This window comes from Oryctolagus cuniculus, chromosome 11 (assembly GCF_051225735.1).
Source record: "Oryctolagus cuniculus isolate XC-2025 breed Fujian yellow rabbit chromosome 11, ASM5122573v1, whole genome shotgun sequence".
Lineage (NCBI taxonomy): Eukaryota > Metazoa > Chordata > Mammalia > Lagomorpha > Leporidae > Oryctolagus > Oryctolagus cuniculus.
This window is the reverse complement of record NC_142877.1, coordinates 93,816,489-93,838,434: the sequence shown is the minus strand read 5'-3', so window position 1 is coordinate 93,838,434 and position 21,946 is coordinate 93,816,489. Positions and strand designations below refer to the sequence as shown.

The following is a 21,946-nucleotide window of genomic DNA, read 5'->3' as shown; positions in this document are numbered from 1 at the left end:
TCCTCTGAGAGTCTTAAAATAGGTAAATACTAGAATTGTGATGGTCAGTTACTGAGTACTTACAGGTGCTTGCTTTAAGTGAAGTGTACCTTACTTAATCCTTAACAAAATTGTGTGGAATAGGCACTGTATTTATGGTATGAGTAAACAATTTGAAGCAAGTGAATGCTGGGTGAAGCAGAATCACATCAATTTAAATCAAAACCCATATGCTCGGCTGGTGCCGCGGCTCAATAGGCTAATCTTCCGCCTGTGGTGCCGGCACCCCAGGTTCTAGTCCCGGTCGGGGTGCCAGATTCTGTCCCGGTTGCTCCTCTTCCAGTCCAGCTCTCTGCTATGGCCAGGGAGTGCAGTGGAGGATGGCACAAGTGCTTGGGCCCTGCACCCCATGGGAGACCAGGAGAAGCACTCTCTCTCTCACTGTCCACTCTGCCTATCAATAAATAAATAAATAAATAAATAAAACATATGCTCAACCATGATACTTTACAGGCTTCTGATGCGTATGCTGTAGGATCAGTGAAGGACCAAAAGTACTGACATAATTGGAATATTCCTATTCTCAAGGCAAAAATTCAAGGAATTCGTCTAAGTAATAATGTTAGTTAAATCAGCGGAAACATACATGGTCTATTACAAGGAACAAACCGCTTTCCAACATGTATTTCATTTACTTGGCCCAAGAGTCCTATTTAAGATGGGTTGATAGTACCAACCCTGGAGGTCACTGGCTCACTTTCCTGTTGTGGAAAACTTGGTAACCAAGCCTACCATTTAAAACAGATGATGTGTCGTGAGTCCCCCGCGCTTAGGAAGCACACGTAACAAATGCTGGCGGTCCCGTTTTATGTGCGAGGAATTCCGACTCCAGGGACGCATGGTGGTGGACACTGGCCATAAGGTAAGTTACAGGGCCCAGTTTTCTGACGGTGGGATCTTTTCCTTACCCCATGGGCCCTCCAAAGATGCGGACTACAGGTTTTTCAGCACACAAGTTCTCTCGCACCGTTCAGGTGAATCCCTGCTCACCAAAGTAACAGACAGGGTTCAACTAAACTGCCTCAGGCATCGACAAAACCCTGTCGGGGCCCCTCTCCCCCAGTGCCCTCAAAAACTTCGTCACAAGCCCCCTGCGAACTTTCACGGGAGACCTTGTTCCGGTCAGAACCTGCCTCCACCCCCAAGGCAGAACAAACTCGGTCCGGATTGGCTGTTGCCCTGGGCAACCAAGGACGCGGTGGGCACGTGAGCCTCCCGGCCGGTATTTAAAGGCTGCGGCTGCCCGCACCACCTCAGTCCAGCCAGGACGGCGACGGTGAAGCACCTGGGTTGAGAGGGAGGCTCAAGGTAACGCGGGCACCCCCTGCTTCCCCTGTCCCCAGCCCGCGCCTCTGGCGAGGCAGGGTGTATGTGGGACCCGGGAGCGGGTCTCACTGCGTGTCGCCCAGCAACACCTTCCTCCCGCACCAAAGTTATTCGGCCCCAGGCACAGCCAATCTACCTGGGCAAGACAACTCCAGGGCGAAGGACACGAGCGAGCAAGCGGAGGAGAGAGGGGGTCCTGCTGGAGAAGGCTGGGTCCCGGCAACGAGCACGTGGTGCTGCGTGGACACACGAGAGGACGAGGCTTTCCGGATCCTTGCATCCGGCCTAATACGACCGTTTCCAGGACGCCCCCAGTTCCACCTCTCGAGCTTCCTGAGCCATGACCCAGGCCCCCGACAATATGGAGGACCCTGTTAACCTGGGCGGCGGCTGTGGCTGGGCATCCTCGGCCCCCTTGCCCAGCTGGTCCTCCTGCCACCGGAGGCGCAGGGGCGCCCCGATGTACAAGCGGCGGCAGCGCTACGGCCCCAAGGCGGAGTATGAGCCCCCGAGGAAGCAGCCCAAGTACCATTATGGCCGGGGCCCCTGGTTCCAACCGCCCCGACGGCCCTCTTGGGCCATGTATTCCCACTGGGGGCACTGGGGAGGGCCCTGGCACCCTCCTCCTGCCACATTCCGGAAGCCCCCGAGACAGGTGCAAGTGATCCGGGTGTATGGCCTGCCGCCATTCTGCCTCTGCTGCTGCTCCTGCTGGTGCGGGCCCTGGAACCCCGGCTGGATGAGACCTCCAGGCAGGAAGAAGCGCTGGGGGCGCAGGGGCCGCGGCCTGCGTCGCCACTCTCGCCGCCCCTTACCGAGGAACCCGCCCGCGGAACTGAACAAGCTCCTTCGTCCGGTCAACATGTACGGGTGGCAGGCGCCCGGAATGCGTGCTCCGCCCAACACCACGCAGTTCATCATGAACCAGATTTACGAGGACATGAGGCAGCAAGAGAAGCTGGACCGCCAGCAGGAGGCGCTGCGCACGCAGCAGGCACAGGCCGGAGGCCAGGCCTCCCCAGCGGGCTCCTCCGGAAGCGATGTGCCCCTCATTGGCAGCGAGGAAGAACCCTTTTATGGATTTGCGCAAAATCCATCTCTCCTACTCAGTCCCGCCCCAGAGGAGGAAATGCAGTCGCTCATCCCGCAACTGGTGGAGGAAGAGGAAGAGAAAAATGAAGAGAAGTATGACAAGGGGGTGTACGATGCAAGAGAGGAGAGTGAGGAGGAAGAAGCTGAGGAAGAGGCAGAGGATGAAGAGGAGGAGGAGGAGGTCGAAGAGGCTGACTATATGGAGGAAGGGGAGGAAGAAGAGGATGCAGAAGAGGAGGAGGGGCTAGTTCTGCAGGAGGATGGGCAGAGAGAGGAAGAAAACCCTTTGCCTCTGGAAATGCCTTTATCAGTCTTAGTAGGGGATGAAGAAGAGAGAGAGGACTTTATAAACTATGCTTATTTCAGCCCAGAACAGATAATTTCCCAATTGCCGCAGGATACTCTATTCATGGTACCAGACATTAACTGTTAGACATCAGGAAAGGGGTTGAGGAATGAGATGGAACTAATTGGAGGCTAAAGTGGATTAGCAACTTATTAAAAATTAAAAACTGAGTTCCGTGAAAAAAAAATATATATGTAAACCCCTTCTTTGGCCATTATAAAAAGTTTAAACAATGACGTGTTTGTGTATGACTTTGAGTGGGGGTGGGAGAGCTTTCAGTTATAATTTTATTTGAAATGATTAAAGGCCAGATATTTTAATTAATCCACTTTGAATACATTCATTTGGTGTTTTCCCCTCTAGACAATTACATTTTTTTTTTTTTACATTCTGGCAATGCTGAAGAAGTTTCTTTTTGTAACAAATTTACACCACTTGTGTATTTAAAGAGCTTGGAATCAACAGATATTTTGACTGTTACAGGCTTAAGAAGTATACATCACTGCTATTAATTGTCCACTGGTGCTCTTAACATAAGTGAAGGCCATTTTAAAAGTGTATTTTGCTAAAATATTTTTCTTTGTAGATTCTCCACCTTCAGAGTTCACTTTTTGAGGGTTGTATTTTGGTAACCTCATTTGGCTGTCTTGTGGCAACACTCATGTCTATTCCTTGTTCCGCAGTGCTGTGGATCTTCCTCAGAAGATCATGAAGTTGCTTCTGTGGAACTGGTTCTCTGCCATGGCCTCAACAATCCATAATCCATGCATGGAGAGGATTCCCCATGGTCAGAAGTCAACTTGCACATCTAGTTAAAATCCAAGGTAACTGAAAACGATGGAGCATAGTGCAGGTTTTGAAACCTTGTTCCTGGATATAATCCTTGTCATAAAAAGTTTTTGCAGGATGGATTTTTTAAAAAAAAAAACATTACTGGCCTTTTGGAAGTAGAATATCCTATTTCTCAGTTTGTCTCCCTTTTAAAGGAGAGTGAAACAAAGATGTGTAAGTGTCAGTCTTTATGAGCTAGTTTCTGATGATGTCTAATTAATTGGGAGACATCATTCAAAGTAATAGTTTTGTTCAAATATTTGTTCAGATTTCTTCCTTGGCTCTTAATAAAAGTTTCCATTATGCCACATTCCCATAATATCCCTAGATAAGGAATTTGAACCTGCCTTCTCAAAATTTACATCTTTTGCCAAACTAGAACTCTAGCTTGAGCCACACCTTAGTATTTATTGAGGAGAAGACTATATATTGATCTTTTTTGAATATTGATTTTTATTCATATATCACCCTGTATTTAAGAAGATAAGATGAAGTTGTCAATAAAAAAGTATTAAGTGAAAGTACTCTGCTTCTTATTTACATATTATAATTCTATTCAGCAACATTTCAGTGGTGAACAAGAGAAACAAGAAGAAAAACACATTATGGCAATTTTAAAATTATACTAAGCCTTCCAAATTATATCAATGCATAACAAAACATTTAAGTATCCATAAAAAAATCATTACAATTTCTGAGTAGTGGCTTAGGATTGGCCTGTTTTTATTAATGTTCCAGTGTGTATATGTAGCGAGAAACCAGGAATTATCCTCTTCATATGGGTCACTATGTCCTTATATATTATGTCATATATCGTAGCCCATCAATACTGAAGAAACACAAAATGATCCCTGGATCAAACTCATCAAAGAAACTCACCAAAACTGAGCTTATTCACAAGCATACTTGCACAGTCCTCAATTTCTTCTTGCAAAGATTCTTTTACATTAAAAAATGCAACACATGTTGAATTGGCCTCTATATGCACAAGGCATAAATCAGAAGACATTTTAAGGAATATAAACATGAGCAATGCCTTAGGAGTTTACATTCTAGATCATGAGTCATTATTCAATAAATATTCACTTGGGTCCAAGCACTATGAATAGTGATATACAGTGGTGAATAAACAGTCACTGATCTCACATTGGTTACAGTTTCAGCAGAAATGACAAAATAAGACCTAGAAAAAGTGGTTCCTGTTAGTATTCTAAAGGAAATGTTCCAACATGAATGCACAATTCATACAAGAACCCAAGGGTCAGGCTGTGGGTATCTTTTGGGCAGAGGAAGCTCTGAGTCTAACAGTAAGAAGCTGGGGAGATTTTGATGTCTGTGAGGAGTGCTGGACAGAATCAGAGTGTCTGGAAGTGGGTCGTCAATGAGAATTGAACGAGATGAGCAGAGGTCACCTATGGATTCCTGTGCTACTCATATCTTTTTAAATGAGTGGCAGCAAAAATCGAGAGGGGAAACTATTAGTCATCTTTGATTCTCTATCTGAACTTTTTTTAATAAGCCAGATGTTTTGATGGTCCTTTTATTAATCCTGAAGGCTAATACGAAATGATGAAGCCATGTTGTGTGTTGGGGAGACTGGTATTCTACATACTCCCAACATTACACTTTGCAGAGACCTCTCGACTCACTATCATGTGATGGAAGGATATGAAGATTTGTTGTTCAGCCTGCTTGCAGCAACAGAGTTCTCAGCTCTCATGGAGAACCTCTGCATAACATATTCAATACAATTCAACTCAATAGAGTCTACAGTGTTACTAAAGCTCAAAGTAAATCCAATCTCTGAGGACTAAGTGTATTCAGAGGAAAAGAAAAAAGCACAATTTTCCCAGGTGAGTGTTTGGCTCAGCAATAAAATCCTGCTTGGGACACCCACATGCCCTATCACAGTATCCAGGTTCCAGTCCCTGCTCTGTTTCCTATTCCATATTCCGAGTAATGTGCACTTTGGGAAGCAGTGGGTGATGGCTTAAGTAATTAACTGACACCCTTGTGGGAGACTTGGATTGAATTCCGAGCTCCTGGCTTCAGCCTGATGGAGTCATGGGTGTAGCAGTCAGTTGGGGAGTGAAACAAAGCAAAGAAGTCTCTTTTCTTTCCATCTGTATACATCTCTGCTTTTCCAACAAAAGCAGAAAATAAATACAATGTTTTTTTTATAACGCAACTTTCCAAAATAAGCTTATTATTCTTAAAGACATTTCAAAGGTTGATGGAAAGACATTTCAAAGGTTGATGGGGATGAACAAAGTGAAAGAGGCACCAAAATGGGCATTTTCTTCAAGGATGAAGCTATTTTGTCAATTGTCAGAAAAATAACATCAACATCACAAACATACTTTGTTTTTTTATTGCTTAATGTCTTTATATTTTTTACCCAGAAACCTTTTATTTAAGGTATACAAACTTCATGCATTTCATAAATACAACTTTAGGAACATAGTGCTTCTTCCCTGGGAAGAATCAAACATGATTTGAAAGCACACTCTTGTCAAGCAACTTTGCTGTCTATTCTGATGTGTTTTTATATGTAGAGATTCTGCTATTTTCCTAGTGACTGACAGCATTTACTGTCATTACTTTGCTTCCACAGTAACTTATATTGTTTTTCTATGAAAATATTAGCCCTTTAAAGATGGTAAATACACTTGACATTTACAGAGCAACATTGAGCTGAGTATGATTTTATAAAATTTTATAACATCTGTATATAAAGAAGACAGCATTTCTAACAAATTTAGTCCTGTTAAAATAAACATAAGAGGTGAAATAATCTCCTGCTAGCTATACCAAATCCAAAGATTTGGAACAATGGGACTAAGAAAACAGATTAATTTTGGTTGTAGCAGCATAATAAAATGATACATCCAGTTTTGGTGTTTGTAATCAGACAGATTCTTATTGATGTGAAATCACTGAAAATTATCCTTAATGCTTCTAAATAAATTTGGCCTTGATCTCCTGTGCATATAAAGAAAACTAAGAATGTGACTGTGTCTAAGATGTTTCAGTATTGGCTCTTTTCTGTGTCAATATTGGTATAGCTAATTCATGGAGCAAAGCCCAAAAGCAAGCTCAGCTGATAGAATGAAGGAAAGGAATGCACGCATGATCTCAAAGGTTTGGATGTTCAGTGACCTGCTGGCTAAGTGACCCGTGCTGGTAGCCACTTGCTTTGGGTTTCTGTGTCTTCAAAAGTTAGTGATCATACATACATATTAGACTTATTGTGAACACTAGGTACCTGGTATTTAAGAAGATTTGTAGTATATACCATAATTTACTGATAATCACTATACACTACATTTTATAATCAAAATTGTTATGTCACTTAAAATTTTGACTATTTGATCTACTTAGATTGGTTCACAAGTCAAGGGAATTGCATCTCATTGAAATCAGATACTCTAGTTGTTATCACTGAACTAAGCATGAGCCAACTTATCCTTGAAATTTAGTTTCTAGTAAAACAGGGTGCAAATGAAGTGGTGTATTGCCTTGATCCCAAAGTGTGGTCCATGAACCAGCAGGATTGCAACCATCTGAGATCTTGTTAAAAATGCTGAGCTCAGACCCCTCCCAGATTCCCAAAGAAAATTAGAACATACTTTGTAAAAGTTGTCTAAGTGACATGCATGAATATTAAAAATTTAGAAGCTGTGTGGGAGAGATCATTCAGTCTAGCAGTTAATATGCCTGCATCCTATTTCAGAGTGCTCAGGTTAGATTCTCACTTCTGGCTCCTGTCTCCAGCTTTGGCCCAGCTTAGACCTGGCTGTTATAAGCATTTGGGGAATTAGCCAGTAGAAGAGAACTCTGACTGGCTGTCTATCTCCTTCTATCTCTCAGTTTTGTTTTTTTGTTTGTTTGTTTTTAAGGAAGCTCTATGGTTTGGGAGTTTGATCTACTGCAGATATCTCATGGAAATGTAATAGCTATTGTTTGTGTTTTCAAAACTACTATAATTTACTATTTGTGTGGCCTCAGGGATGTTTGTTCAGAACAGTGACATTCAATAATTATTATAATATGTATCTAATACACACAGAAATTATACCACTGATGTATTATATGGTATCTAAAAGTTACTTGTTAGTGATTGGAACAACTATAAATGTAAAAATCCCTCAAGATCATTAATAAATGATGCATTAACTCTGTCCCAGTTTTTCAGATTCATTACTTTGAGCTCTACATACTGTTGTCGGACTTTGAGAATCAAATCTCTAGAGCTGAACTCATTCTTTTTTTTTTCAATTTTTTTAACTTTTATTTAATGAATATAAATTTCCGAAGTACAGCTTATGGATTACAATGGCTCCCCCCCACACACATAACTTCCCTCCCACCAGCAACCCTCCCCTTTTCCGCTCCCTCTTCTCTTCCATTCATTTTCAATTCTCTTTATATACAGAAGATAAGTTTAGCATATATTAAGTAAAGGTTTCAACAGTTTGCACCCACATAGAAATGTGAAAAATACTGTTTGAGTACTAGTTATAGCATTAAATCTCAATGTACAGCACATTAAGGACAGAGATCCTACATGAGGAGTAAGTACACAGTGACTCCTGTTGTTGACTTAACAATTTGACACTCCTGTTTATGGCATCAGTAATCACCCTAGGCTCTTGTCATGAGTTGCCAAGGCTATGGAAGCCTTTTGAGTTCACTGACTCTGATCATATTTAGACAAGGTCGTAGTCAAAGTGGAAGTTCTCTCCTCCCTTCAGAGAAAGGTACCTCCTTCTTTGATGACCTGTAGAGCTGAACTCATTCTTAACAAATAACATTTTCTGTCCTGTATCTCTCTCATCCCCTTGCCTCATGTTGATGATGCTTCCTTTCTTTTGACATCTAACAACTTGTTTCAAGAATAATCCATTCATTTCCAAACAAGCAATGAATATTACAATTAACCTTTCTGAACTACAAGTACATTCATTTATAATAATTAAAAAATTATTTCTCTTAAAAATTTACCTAATAGTTTATGTAAGTCATGTGATAACAATGCAAAACACTGATTACATTTTATATGCGTTTGTGTATATGTGTATACATTTAAATTTTATATATGTGTATGTGTAAATTTTATGTTCCCCACCCATATGTTTGGTGGAAAAAATTATCTCAGTGGGATAAGCTGGACTAATTGTTGTTGTGCTGTTTCTCATCTATAATTAAAATTTTACTTTGGAAAAATATTCTTAAGATTTGTAGAGAATGTTATAGGTGTTTAAGATAACTGGATATCAGTCATAATAGCAACATTTAAAAATTGTTGTTTTTTTATTTAGAAGCAGAGAAACAGAGAGTATCCATGTAGAGAGAGGAAGAATTCCCATCCTTTGGTTCACTCCTTAAAGGCCTGCAATGGCCAACACTGGGCTGGATGCCAAAGCCAGAATCAAGGAATGCACCCCAGGTCTCTCTCATGATTGGCAGGGACCCAACAACTTGAGCGAGCATAGCTGCCTCTCTGGGTCCACATTAGCAGGAAGCTGGAACTGACAATAGAGCTAGGACTCAAAGCTAAGTACTCTGATATGGGATGCAGACATCACAGGTGGCTTTTAATGGGTAGGCCAAATGCCTATCATATATTATCACTTATTAAAGCATATGTTTTATTCTATATTTAAAGAAAAACTTAAAATAGCCAGACCCAAAGGGACAAATATCATATGTTCTCCCTGATCGGCGACAACTAACTGAGCACCAAAGGGGAAACTTGTCGAAATGAAATGGACACTATGAGAAACAGTGACTTGATCAGCTCTTGTCCTGACGGTTGATGTACAATGTAATACTTTATCCATTTTAGTATTTTTTTTTTGTTCTAGTACCATTGGTTGAACTCTGTAATTAACACACAATTATTCTTAGGTGTTTAAATTTTAACTGAAAAGTGATCCCTGTTAGGAATTTGGAAAACAGTATGCTGAGTGAAATAAGCCAATCCCAAAGGGACAAATACCACTATTATCTAATTTAAAACAACCTATCTAGAGATAAAATTCCTTTTAATGTATGACCTCAGTTTCAAAGAGGCTAGAAAATATTATCGTCTCTTCAGTGCGAGAGTGATAACAGAGGAATCTGAGGAAGAGACACAGATGTCCCTGTCTCAATTATAATTCTCAACACAGTGTTGCAAGTTTGGTAGACAAGATAAATTCACCCTAACCAGAACTCCAGGCTGGGACCATTCATCTTGGATTAAGGGTACTTTTCATGTGTCAAGCAGACTAAAAATGGACTTATTTGGAAGGACGGAGATATTGAAAGACTTCTTAGAAAATACTGCTAAACCTAAATATTACCGCATAGGAATATCATGTAGTTTTTCTACTACTAAGAGCATTATGGAAAACAGGAAGAGAGTATTTGAGGAATATTTATCCTGAAACAAACTGGATTCAAATAGTTCTCTTGGCAATGTACCAAATGAAGCATACTTTCTGCTCAGAATATATTCAGTCAAGATGGTTATAACAAGTGTGGAATTTAACTTTTAGATGTCAACCATTTTAGAAAATCCACTTACATACAAATAGATGTATAAACACAGGCAAACAGCAGATTCCTTGTAAGAGTAAAACCTTGCATTCGGAAGAATTCTCAAGTGTAGGGGTTGACAATTACTCCATTTGTGTAATATACAACTATAGGATGGATTACCGTGTTGCATGCAATTCTAAACATTAACTCCTAATCCATCATATTTTATAGCCCCTATTCACTCTCAAAAACTTGGTAGGAACATTTCTCCACTGCAGATGCTATAGTATTCTCATGAGTTTACCCCAGAATGAGAAACTGATTTCCAGCATGTAGACTGTGCATGTAATTCTAACATTGGTTTCCAACTACTAGAGTTTCTACAGTTATCTCTGTTATTGCAAAATGTAAATGAGTATGTTTAAATCAAGTCACCTTTTTCTCCCTTCAATTTATGTGAAATGTATGCTTCCTGTGTGACAATCACATGCAGAACTATTTTTACATCTTAAAGCACACAGTCCTATTTGCAGCAATACGAAGTTCTAAAAGTTTATTTAAAAAATAAATTTAAAGCACTCTGGCCTCAGAATCAGCCCTAAAGGCATTCGGATCTGGCTGAAAAGCCCATGAGAGTATTTCAGGCATGGAAAGCCAAGGCACTCTGGCAAAAAGATCTCTGTGAGTGAGATCCCAGTGGAAAGAACAGGTCTTCAAAGAAGGAGGTACCTTTCTCTGAAGGGAGGAGAGAACCTCCACTTTGACTATGACCTTGTCTAAACAAGATAAGAGTTGGAGAACTCAAGCGGCTTCCATAGCCTTGGAAACTCATGACTGGTGCATAGGGAGATTACTGATGCCATAAACAGGAGTGTCAATTTGTAAAGTCAACAACAGGAGTCACTGTGCACTTACTCCTCATGTAGGATCTCTGTCCTTAATGTGCTGTACATTGAGGCATAATGCTATAACTAGTACTCAAACAGTATATTTCACTTTGTGTTTCTATGGGGGTGCAAACTGTTGAAATCTTTACTTAATGTATACTAAACTGATTGTGGGGAGCAACTCGGACTAGACTAAGTTACTGGAATTAAGACTTATTCTATGCATCTGCTCTCCCACAATATGGCGCTGAGAAGGGAAACAGCTTCTACACAGCTGCCTCCAGTTCAACCAATAAACTGTAGGACCTGCTCCTCATTGGAGGAGAGCAGCGTACTCGGCGTGTGGGTAGCAGAGTTAGGATTGGTGGAAGAGGACTATAAAGGAGGAGAGAGACAACATGCACCAGGAACATCTAAGGGGAACATCTAAGGGGAACACCTGTGCAGCCCCCGAGAGAGCCGGCCGGCAGTGTGCCACTCCCCCGCGGAAGTGGGGAATGTGGCAGGGGGAACCGCCCTTCCACGGAGGTGGAAGGGACGGTAGCCAACCCGGGAAGAACCAGCAGCAAACCCGGGGAGGGCCGAGCAGACGAAAGAACAGCGCAGGGTTTAGTGTCGTTCCTCCACGAAGAGGGGGAGCGACATAATGGTGCCGTGACTCGGATATCAAGCCTAGGCAGGGTCCTGTGTCGTTCCTCCACGAAGAGGGGGAGCGACACTGATCTTCTGTAAAAAAAAAATAAATTATCAATTCCCAACTTGACTCTCACTGGGATTAAACATGACAATAGGTCTGATCTGATTTCATCATCATTTAAAAAAAATCATCTATTATTTTTCACTTTATGTTTCTGTGTGGGAGCAAACTGTTGAAATCCTTACTTAATGTATACTAAGCTGATCTTCTGTATATTAAGATAATCGAAAATGAATCTTGATGTGAATGGAAGGGGAGAGGGAGTGGGAAAGGGGAGGGTTGTGGGTGGGAGGGATGGTATGGGGGGGAAGCCATTGTAATCCATATTCTGTACTTTGGAAATTTATATTCATTAAATAAAAGTTAAAAAAAAGAAAAAAAAATAAATTTAAATTGGTTTTTGACTACCAGTTGGGTCCCAGGGTTGCCCAATAAGAAAATAAAGGTAATATATTTCAAACACCAGAAGTAACTGGATAAATTTGATGCATCTGAGGTGCCTTTTGGTGAAGCATTCCTGATTCTTCACACCACTGCTGGTTTTCTACATGCCACCTTGATAGTTCGTTTTACTCTAACTCTGTCTAAATTCAATACTGTGATTTTAATAAATAAATGCAATGCAATACTTAGAGAGTTTATACAGTTCTTACTTTCATGGCCTTTTTTAAAAACATTTCCTACAAATTCCATTGGTGGTATTTTCATATCCCTGTAAAGTTACTTGGAATAAACTTTTAAAAAGATTTATTTATTTTGTTTGAAAGGCAGAGTAATGAAGAGATATAAGAACACACAGACAACACACGCACACACACACACAAAGTGAGAGAGAGAGAGAAATCTTCCATCTGTTTGTTCACTCTGCAAATGATCACAACATCTAGGGCTGGGCCAGGGTAAAGCCAGGAACCGGGAACTCCTCCAGGTCTCCCCAGGCAGGGGCTCAAACACTTGGACCATCTTCCCCTGCTTTCTCAGGCGCATTAATTAGTTTGGGAACTGGATCTGAAGTGGATCAGCTGGGATTTGAACTGGCACCTATTTGGGATACTGGCACTGCAGAAACTGGATAAGCCACAACATCAGCCCCTGAGAAAACTTTTAACATGTAAGAATAGAGAGTTTTTATTTCTTCTCAAAATTTTTGGATTAACATAAACTGGCATTTTTAGCTTCTGTTTAAGCTGCTAATAGTGACATTTTGGGATGTTTTCATTTGACATTTGAAATTTTTAAAATGATTGATAGTTCTGCTCTCAAGTATTGTTTAAATTTTGTCTCTTTTGAATGTATTTAGATTTTTAAGCATGTCATTTTAGTAGTTTAAGACCCTTAACCTGTTAATTTACCATTTCTCACAAAAACCACTATTATATTAGACACTTCATCTGGTGTTTACCATTAAATAGTACTACCAAAAGCAGAATTTTAATACTGTCACAAATAATTGTGGGTTTTATTTTTGTTAATTGTAGCATTTGCTTGAGCTGGGAGATTTTAATATAGAAAAGCAAACTGAGATTAAGACTAAGTGGTTCTTCCCATGGTGGGCTTTCCAAAGTCAATGATTGTAAAAATAGAATATTTAACATTTTTCTGCTTTGAAAGGCATTATGAGTTCTACATTATTTCCTGCACAAATATTTGAATACAAAACAAAGTTAACACAACTAGCTTTCCTTTCTCTCATTTATTACCTTATCTTGCCCCCTTGGGTTCTATGCCTATCAATATATAGGTGCCACCTAGTGGCAAAAGTGAAATATTTAGATATGAATACTTTGTATTTACAGATACACTCTTGGAGAGAGTTTGAATACAAATACATACACAAATAGTATTTGCATAGTGCTGTTACAAACTACTATATTAAGATATTTACATTATTTACTTGAATATGTGGCCATATGGCTTGATGCTTAGTAATTAGTATTTTTTGGCCTACAGGACTAAGTCATAAACATAAGCTATCAAAGCATGTGAAGGAAACGGGATAAATAGACCCACAAGAGTCATTGGAGCTCTGTGGATTATTATTTTGATACATTTCTAGTAATTTTGTACTGTTAGTCATGTTTTATCTAACGACATTTCTACAATAAATCTATTTTGAGTTCCCTTTGACACTAATGCCATTAATTAACGTTGGCAATCTTCATTGACAGTATTTTCTTCTGCTTTTAATACTGACATTACAGAACACAATTAACAAATTTGTAATCTATACTCTTAAATTTTAAATCCAAATTACCAAACTAAATAATGCTTATGATTTTAATCCTGAGAGCTATAAATGAGACTATGTGTTTACTGACCTAGTTTTAAAAACAAGATCTGAAATAATCAGTCACCTCCTGGGACTTGAGCATTATTTAATTTATTAATGATAACAGCCACTAATTAGAGCACGACTTGTTAGGGAAAGAAACAAACCTGCTTGTTTGCTGGTCTGGCACCTAAAGGATAATTAATATTTTTATTACTGCCCTATTTCCTAACCACTTCTATAGGGAGCACAGATCAGTGCTAAGGATGAAAGTCAGTTTCTGCATTTGCAAAGCCAGTCATGAGTTGTTCCAGAGTGCCCATAGGAAGAGTAGGTTCTTCTGCTCTGCTCTTCCTAAACTCACTGTAAGACTTATTCTCTAGGAAAAGACTATAAAGCAAGGGATTGACAATGTCCTTATTTCCAGTGCAGAGTCTTGCAATTAAGAAGATTTCAATACATAATTTCAGTATTAAGATAACATTTCTAAAGTGATGGTGGATAGATAATTCCAGTACAGGAGCATAGTTACTTATTCGTGTGTGTGCACTAAAACCATTTCCAGTGGGAAAGCATGGAGAACGGGGTACAACGGTTGCACAACGGTCTGGTCCTTGTGGACAGACATTTGTAGGAACTGTACACAAAATTTGTCAATGTAACAACCAGCTCTTGGCTCCCCGTTTTGAGCCACAGAATTACCACAGGCCTGAACCACTCTGAAAATGCCTGGGGTGATGTTTCTTCTGAAAGTGAACCTGAAAATACATTCAAAAGTATCAGGATTCTAAAATTTAAAGCACCTGATATAGAAATTTAGAACATACAAAATTTATTTTCCTCTGTTTCACTTTTGTTGAGCTCTTATGGTACTAGGGTTCGTGCTAAGCCTGTATGCCTGTAGTCTGTAAGAAAATGACAGAGATGTTAAGGCACATGGTCTATTCCCTTAGGATGACATCATAATTCCTGTTCAGAATCTTCAAGAGCATTACTTTGAGTCAATATCCAAGGCCAAACTTTTACAGTCATACTGTATATTGTAACATTGTCCTGGTTGAGTCTCAGTAATTGGTGTCTTAAAGTTTTGTGATAAATTATTTATGGAATGATATGTTTCATAGACAGGAAAGAAGCAGAGTGCAAAACTGTGCTAGAATATTTGCATTGTTAGAGTATTTTCCTGGCCCTTTACCCCCCGTCTTCTAAGGGAAAGTATATAGCTTACTCTGATGGTTGAATTCTTAATTCTCTAAATTAAGAATCAGTTGTCAGTATGGAAGTGGACCAAAATAAGAAATTGGTAGCTACTGATGGGAGGATGGCCCAACACCTGCCATGTGGCAGTCATAGTTTAACAAAAGGGAAAAATAAAAAGTAATAGTAGTAGCTACTATAAGGAAGGCAGTTGAATATAGATGGATATAATAAAGAATCAAAGTGTAAAGGCAGAGAAAGGTTTATTATGAGAGAGATATCAGAACCCACAGAATGGCAAGAAATTAGATAGAAATATGGATTAGAATTATTAAGTAATAAATTCAGCCAGGAATGATACCATGTAGGATATTGAAACTTCTACATCTCTAAGGTTAACATGAGATGGGGCCACACATGTAGGAAAAAGACATGTTTAAATGTTGGTATATCTGCAAACCCTACTTCCAAATAGTTTCTAGCGGTAAAAGGCATGTCTTCTATCTAAAATATCCCATCTGAACCACACCATTTCTTTTCTGTATGGCAGGTTTCCTTTTTTCTTTTTCTGTAAGTCAACTATTTTATTTAAATATTTTATACCACACTTATCATAGATAGTTGGCAATTAATGATGTCCAATGGGCACATTCACATGGATTAATTTATCTAGTTTACAAGAGTTGTTGACTTAAGAAAATAGGGTCTGGGCCGGCGCCACGGCTCACTAGGCTAATCCTCTGCCTTGCAGTGCCGGCACACCGGGTTCTAGTCCCGCCCGGGCACCGGATTCTGTCCTGGTTGCCCCTCTTCCAGGCCAGCTCTCTGCTGTGGTCAGGCAGTGCAGTGGAGGATGGCCCAAGTGCTTGGGCCCTGCACCCCATGGGAGACCAGGATAAGTACCTAGCTCCTGCCATCGGATCAGCACGGTGTGCTGGCCGCGGTGGCCATTGGAGGGTGAACCAACGGCAAAAGAAGACCTTTCTCTCTGTCTCTCTCTCTCACTGTCCACTCTGCCTGTCAAAAAAAAAAAAAAAAAAAAGAAAGAAAGAAAGAAAAAAAAAGAAAGAAAGAAAATAGGGTCTGTAAAGAACAGAAAAAGATCATATATTTTTAAAGATTTATTTATTTATTTGAAAAAGAGAGGGGGAGAGAGAGAGATCTTCTATCCACCGATTCACTCCCCAAATGACCACAATGGCCAGAGCTAGGCTGATGGGATGGCAGGAACCAGGAGATTCTTCTGGATCTACCATGCAGGAGCAGGGGCCCAAGCACTTGGGCCATATTCCACTGCTTTCCCAGGTGCATTAGCAGGGAGCTTGATTAGAAGTGGAGCAGTGGGAATGCAAACCAGTGTGGGATGACATGTGGGATGTCAGCAATGCACAGAGCGCTGGCCCCAAAAAAGATGAATGTGATGAGGATTCAAACAAGTTGATGCATTACCAATAAAAGCTGTTAGGGAGAAGCTAATCTATGAAGATGGCGTGTGCAAAGGCAGACCCACTAGCATTCTTCTAAAATCTTTGAGGCCCAGTATGTTTGGGAATGCAGATGCTTTAAGAAATTAATGTGTTCATGATTATCAGACATTTTAACACAAAAGATTTAGAATACTAAACTTTAGACTCATAACGCATATATCTTGCAAACCAAAGTAATTAGTACATGTTGAATTTAGAATAATTTAGGAATGTTATAGGGGGATTGCTAAGGAATATAAAGAATCTTGCCAAATAGCTATCTCACTTGTCCAGGTACATAAATTCATCATAAGGCATCTTAAAATCTTTTCTATTTCATGATTGAATATACTGATGATTGTTAAAATTGTGTGTGTGTGTGTGTACATGAGAGAGTCTGGAAAAAGTTCATAGAAAATGTGTATTATGAAAAAACTATGCATGGTTTTCAAAATTTTCTTGAATTAGAATACACATTTTTAATTAAGTTTCCATAAATTTTAGGTAACCATACATGCATTTACATATATATACACACATAAAATTATGTAAAAAATATAGTTGCCTTTAGGGTGTCATTGGGGTAGAGCAGTCTCTATCCCCCCCACACTTTTGCCTTATATATGTCATTATTTATTACTTATAGCAGATACACTTCTTCTTTTGTTTGTTTTGTGGGGAGAGTGGTGCATTCCATAAACATATATTTACAACAGGAGGCAGGTCATTTTGAAATTATTTTCAAAATTTTAATCACTGGGCACCATTCAAGCTGTACAGACATTAATAAACTAGTCCCAAGGAATTAACGGCATATGAAACATGATCTCTCCCTCAATGAGCTTATCACTTGGTGGTGAAGATTGATTAGTGAATAGGCAATCACCAGAGTGATAAGCATAGATAATAAAGTGATTTTCTCCCTATTTAGACTCTTGCTTACTCCCTAATTCTGATACACTAAACATTCATAATCCAGAAACATTTAATGAATTGAAGATTGTTATCTTCAGAGCATGTGGTTTATAAATTAGTTTTAAGACTTTTAAAAAAGCCTTGACTTTTGAAACTGGTATTATTTTGATAACAATAACAAAGGAAGGACAGAGATTTTTATAGCTGCTAAATCATCCATTTAAATTTATTCTAAATATGTGTTGCTTTCCAGGACTCTTATCTGTAATAAAGCATGCAAGTATTACTGCATAGATCGTATTTCATGCAAAATATGTTTTCAAAAAAATGCAGTGAGTCTCTAAGATATGTATCAAGAACATCAGAAATGAAAAGAAAAATAGCCTATTACTACCTGAATGAACCAAAAACATTATCTTCCACTTTACTTGCCCTTATTTAGAGACCTAGTTAAAAATTCTCAGAAACAACTAACTATGGATATATAAGGAGAAACATGTTCAGACAAATTCTTTTACATGTAAGAATCTTAAACACTTTCAAAGTACTAATTAAAGCTATTTATTTTAAAATTGCAAACCTTTCCCAAAATGTAAGTTTTAACCTTATAACCCAACAAGTATCCATTTTATAAAAATGTCTCTAAGTATGGAGGGAGTAATTACAAGTTGAACCCTATGATGTAAACAAAAACTATAACCAATTCTAGTGTTAGTAATAAAAATAAAGTTGTGCACAAACATACTTTTTAGGCCCAAGGAAATTCAATGCTTCTTTGGTGGCCCACTCTCATCTGCTATATTGAGAACCCGTTGCATGTTTTTCTCCTTCAGTATGTCAAGCAGGTGTTATGCCGCAGATGTGGTGTGGTGCATTGCAGATGTGCCTTGAGCGTTGTTGATTTCCACTAGGTGGCGATATTTTCAAAGAAGCTAGACACTTCCACATAAGAGAAACTAAGTTGATATACAGTAGCACATCCTACTATAGCCAGTATTTTCATTTCCAGCAAGGGGAAAATAGCATTTGGGAACACACCAGGATTTGAAAGTCTGTCATCAAAATCTCACAGAACTAAAGAGATGGACATTAGCTACTTAAAACAAGTATGTTTGAGAAGTGATACTTCAAAAAATTAGGAGATTTTTGTTAATTACGGAAGAGGCTATGAAAAATTCTGCTTAGTTTATGGGATCCTTGTCTATGGCACTTTTTTTCCCAAAAAAACTGGACATTGTGACTGAATGCTGTGCTTTTTAAAGTTCTTTAGATGTATATATATTTTTTTTCATAGCAGTATGAAATGTACCCTTGCTCCTTGTGACAACCCTTCCAGGCAGGCATTCCACTGGTAAATGAAGACAACATGTAGTTAAACTAGCCATCCTTGTATCTTAGGCTCTACAGTAACAAAATGAAAGAGAGAGACAATAACATACAGCAACAGACTCTTTGATGTAGACAAATGGTATGGAATAAAAATTATCCTAATACTCAGAAAAATAAGATCTTCCTGTTCCACGTTCTTCCCCTAACACATAACTCTAAGACGTTCATTCACTCTCCACTCTTGACATTTGTATACATAAACTTAGCCTTTCTCTGCTTGGGAATTTCGCCTTTTGCTTTGCTTTTTTTTTTCTTTAATTTTCCATTGTGGCACTTTAAAGTGATGAGGAGTTGGTAATAATGAAGCATGCCTACAGTTTGTCATGGTTTTGCAAAAGCTGTCAGTAAGTAATGTCCTATCTTCCTTAAAAAAAGTGTGGGTAATTAAAGTAACACTATTTAAATAGCAATTTGCAAGGAAAACCTCAAATTAATTATGTACTTTAACATGTTCAGCAACCCGGAGCAGTCGGGAAGCAGGAATTACCATCATGCCTATTTTGCAAATAAACTTAGAAGACACTGAGGTCTTACATAACAGTTCAAAAGTTGGTAACTGAAAACCCAGGACTCAAAGCCTTTTATTTTTACTCTGTAAATCGATAAGTTTTGGTCATAACCAGCTGTTTCCTGAGACCATACCCTGTCTCCACAGCCATCCTTTGGCTCCTACATGTCCATACATACCATAAGTTCCCTGCTGTATTCGATATAAAAAACTGTTACAAATTTTAAGTGAAGTTTATCTAACATAGTCCATGGGAAACAATTTATTGAACACCACACAAAAATCTCTCAACTTTCTGTTAGTACTCTGAGCAGAGACTGTCAGCAATAAACCTCAACACTGAGTACAATATAGTCACTAAAATTTTGGCCAGAGTTCTATTTGGATCTTTGACAGGTTAATCTCCCTTTCTCTTCACAAACTTATCCCTGGCTTCTGCACAAAATGTGTTCATCATACTCCATCATCTCCACTTATCCACCCATCCTTCTTAAAGTCCCGTTTTTATGTCCCTTCTCTCTACTGTGACCTTTGCCTCCCATCAGGATCAGCTACATATTCTGTGGGACCTAAAATCACAATGCATATCTCTGTGCACAAAAAGTGGGTGGAAGAAGCTTGTTCCTTTTTAAAATTTATTTTATTTTTTAAAATTTTATTTATACTTCAGGCATGGAAAGCCAAGACACTCTGGAAAAAAAAAAAAAAACTAAATGAAAGATCTCTGCGAGTGAGATCCCAGTGGAAAGAATGGGTCATAAAAGAAGGAGGTACCTTTCTCTGAAGGGAGGAAAGAACTTCCACTTTGACCATGGCCTTGTCTAAAAATTATCAGAGTCAGTGAACTCAGGGGGCTTCCATAGCCTTGGCAGCTCATGACAAGAGTCTAGGGTGATTACTGATGCCATAAACAAGAGTGTCAATTTGTTAAGTCAACAACAGGAGTCACTGTGCACTTCCTCCTCATGTAGGATCTTTGTCCTTAGTGTGCTGTACATTGAGATTTAATGCTATAACTAGTACTCAAACAGTATTTTTCACTTAATGTTTCTGTGTGGGAGCAAACTGTTGAAATATTTACTTAATGTATGCTAAACTGATCTTCTGTATATAAAGAGGAACGAAAATGTATCTTGATGTGAATGGAAGGGGAGAGGGAGTGGGAAAGGGGAGGGTTGCGGGTGGGAGGGACGTTATGGGGGGGGAAGCCATTGTAATCCATATTCTGTACTTTGGAAATTTATATTCATTAAATAAGAGTTAAAAAAATTTTATTTATACAAGTTTCATGTATTTAATGTATACAGATTTAGGAACATAGTGATACTTCCTTCCTACCCTCCCTCCCACCCACACTCCTACCATTCCTCCTCTTCCCTCTCCCATTCCCACTCTTAATTTTTACAAAGATCTATTTTCAGTTTACTTAGTGATTGTATAGTTAACCCTACTCTAAGTAAAAGAGTTCAACAAATAGTATGAAGAAAAAAAATACTGTTCTTCAATGGAAGAGACAAGGGCTATAAACAATCATTGAATCTCAAAATGTCTATTTCACTCTAATCCAATACTTTTCAGATACTCTATTGTTTACCTTGGATCAAGGAAAACATATACCTGTCTTTTTTCGTACTGGCTTATTTCACTGAGTATAATGGTTTCTAATTGCATCCATCTTGCTCCAAAAGACGGGATTTCATCTTTTTTATAGCAGAGTAGTACTCCATAGTGTGTATATACCATAATTTCATTATGCAGTCAATAGCTAATGGACATATGGGTTGATGCCATACTTTAGCTACTGTGAATTGTGCTACAATGAACCTGGGGGTACAGACAACACTTTAAGAAGCTGACTTCTTTTGGTTTGGGTAAATTCCCAGGAGTGGGATGGTTGGATCATATGGTAAGTCTATATTCAGATTTCTAAACCAACTCCATACTACCTTCCATAGTGGCTGCACCAGTTTACATTCCCACCAAGAGTGGAGCAGGGTACCTGTTTCCCCACATGCTTGCCAGCATTTGTCGCTTGTTGATTTTTGTATGAGATCCATTCAAACTAGAGTGAGGCGAAACCTCACCATGGTTTTGATTTGCATTTCTCTCTGATGGCTAGTGATCCTGAGCATTTTCTCAAGTGTCTGTTGGCCATTTGAATTTCCTCTCTTGAAAAATGCCTGTTTAAGTCCTTTACTCATTTTTTTGGCTGCAAAATATCCATGTTTTATGGATAAACCATTACTTTTTTACTTTGTGATTTCTATATGAGTTCATGGGAGTAGAGAATAATATAATGTTATACAAGGTTACAAACATACATCTAAGTACTTCAAAAACCTCAGAGCTTCCTTCACCCTGTTCCCAAAGAGAACAAATGCTTTTCCAAAACCCTTAGCAACTGAAATTAGTATTAGCCCAACTTCCTGATATCAAGGATATATATTCTAAGGAGCAAA

At 39.1% G+C, this 21,946-nt stretch overlaps 1 protein-coding gene and 1 long non-coding RNA gene across 7 annotated transcripts in view; one reads left to right on the top strand and one right to left on the bottom strand.

Moving 5' to 3' along the window:
- Positions 1-21,946, bottom strand: part of LOC127491050 (uncharacterized) — a 331,646-nt gene that overhangs the window by 97,062 nt on the left and 212,638 nt on the right. The gene's annotated exons all lie outside the window — the stretch shown is intronic.
- On the top strand, positions 1,301-2,971 carry CCER1 (coiled-coil glutamate rich protein 1). Its single transcript, XM_002711382.6, has one exon. The coding sequence runs from the start codon at positions 1,706-1,708 to the stop codon at positions 2,888-2,890; it is 1,185 nt and encodes a 394-aa protein (XP_002711428.1). The 5' UTR covers positions 1,301-1,705; the 3' UTR covers positions 2,891-2,971.

Excerpts from the sequence above, each read along its gene's own strand:
- CCER1 (XM_002711382.6), top strand. The coding sequence starts at position 1,706 with ATGACCCAGGCCCCCGACAATATGGAGGACCCTGTTAACCTGGGCGGC.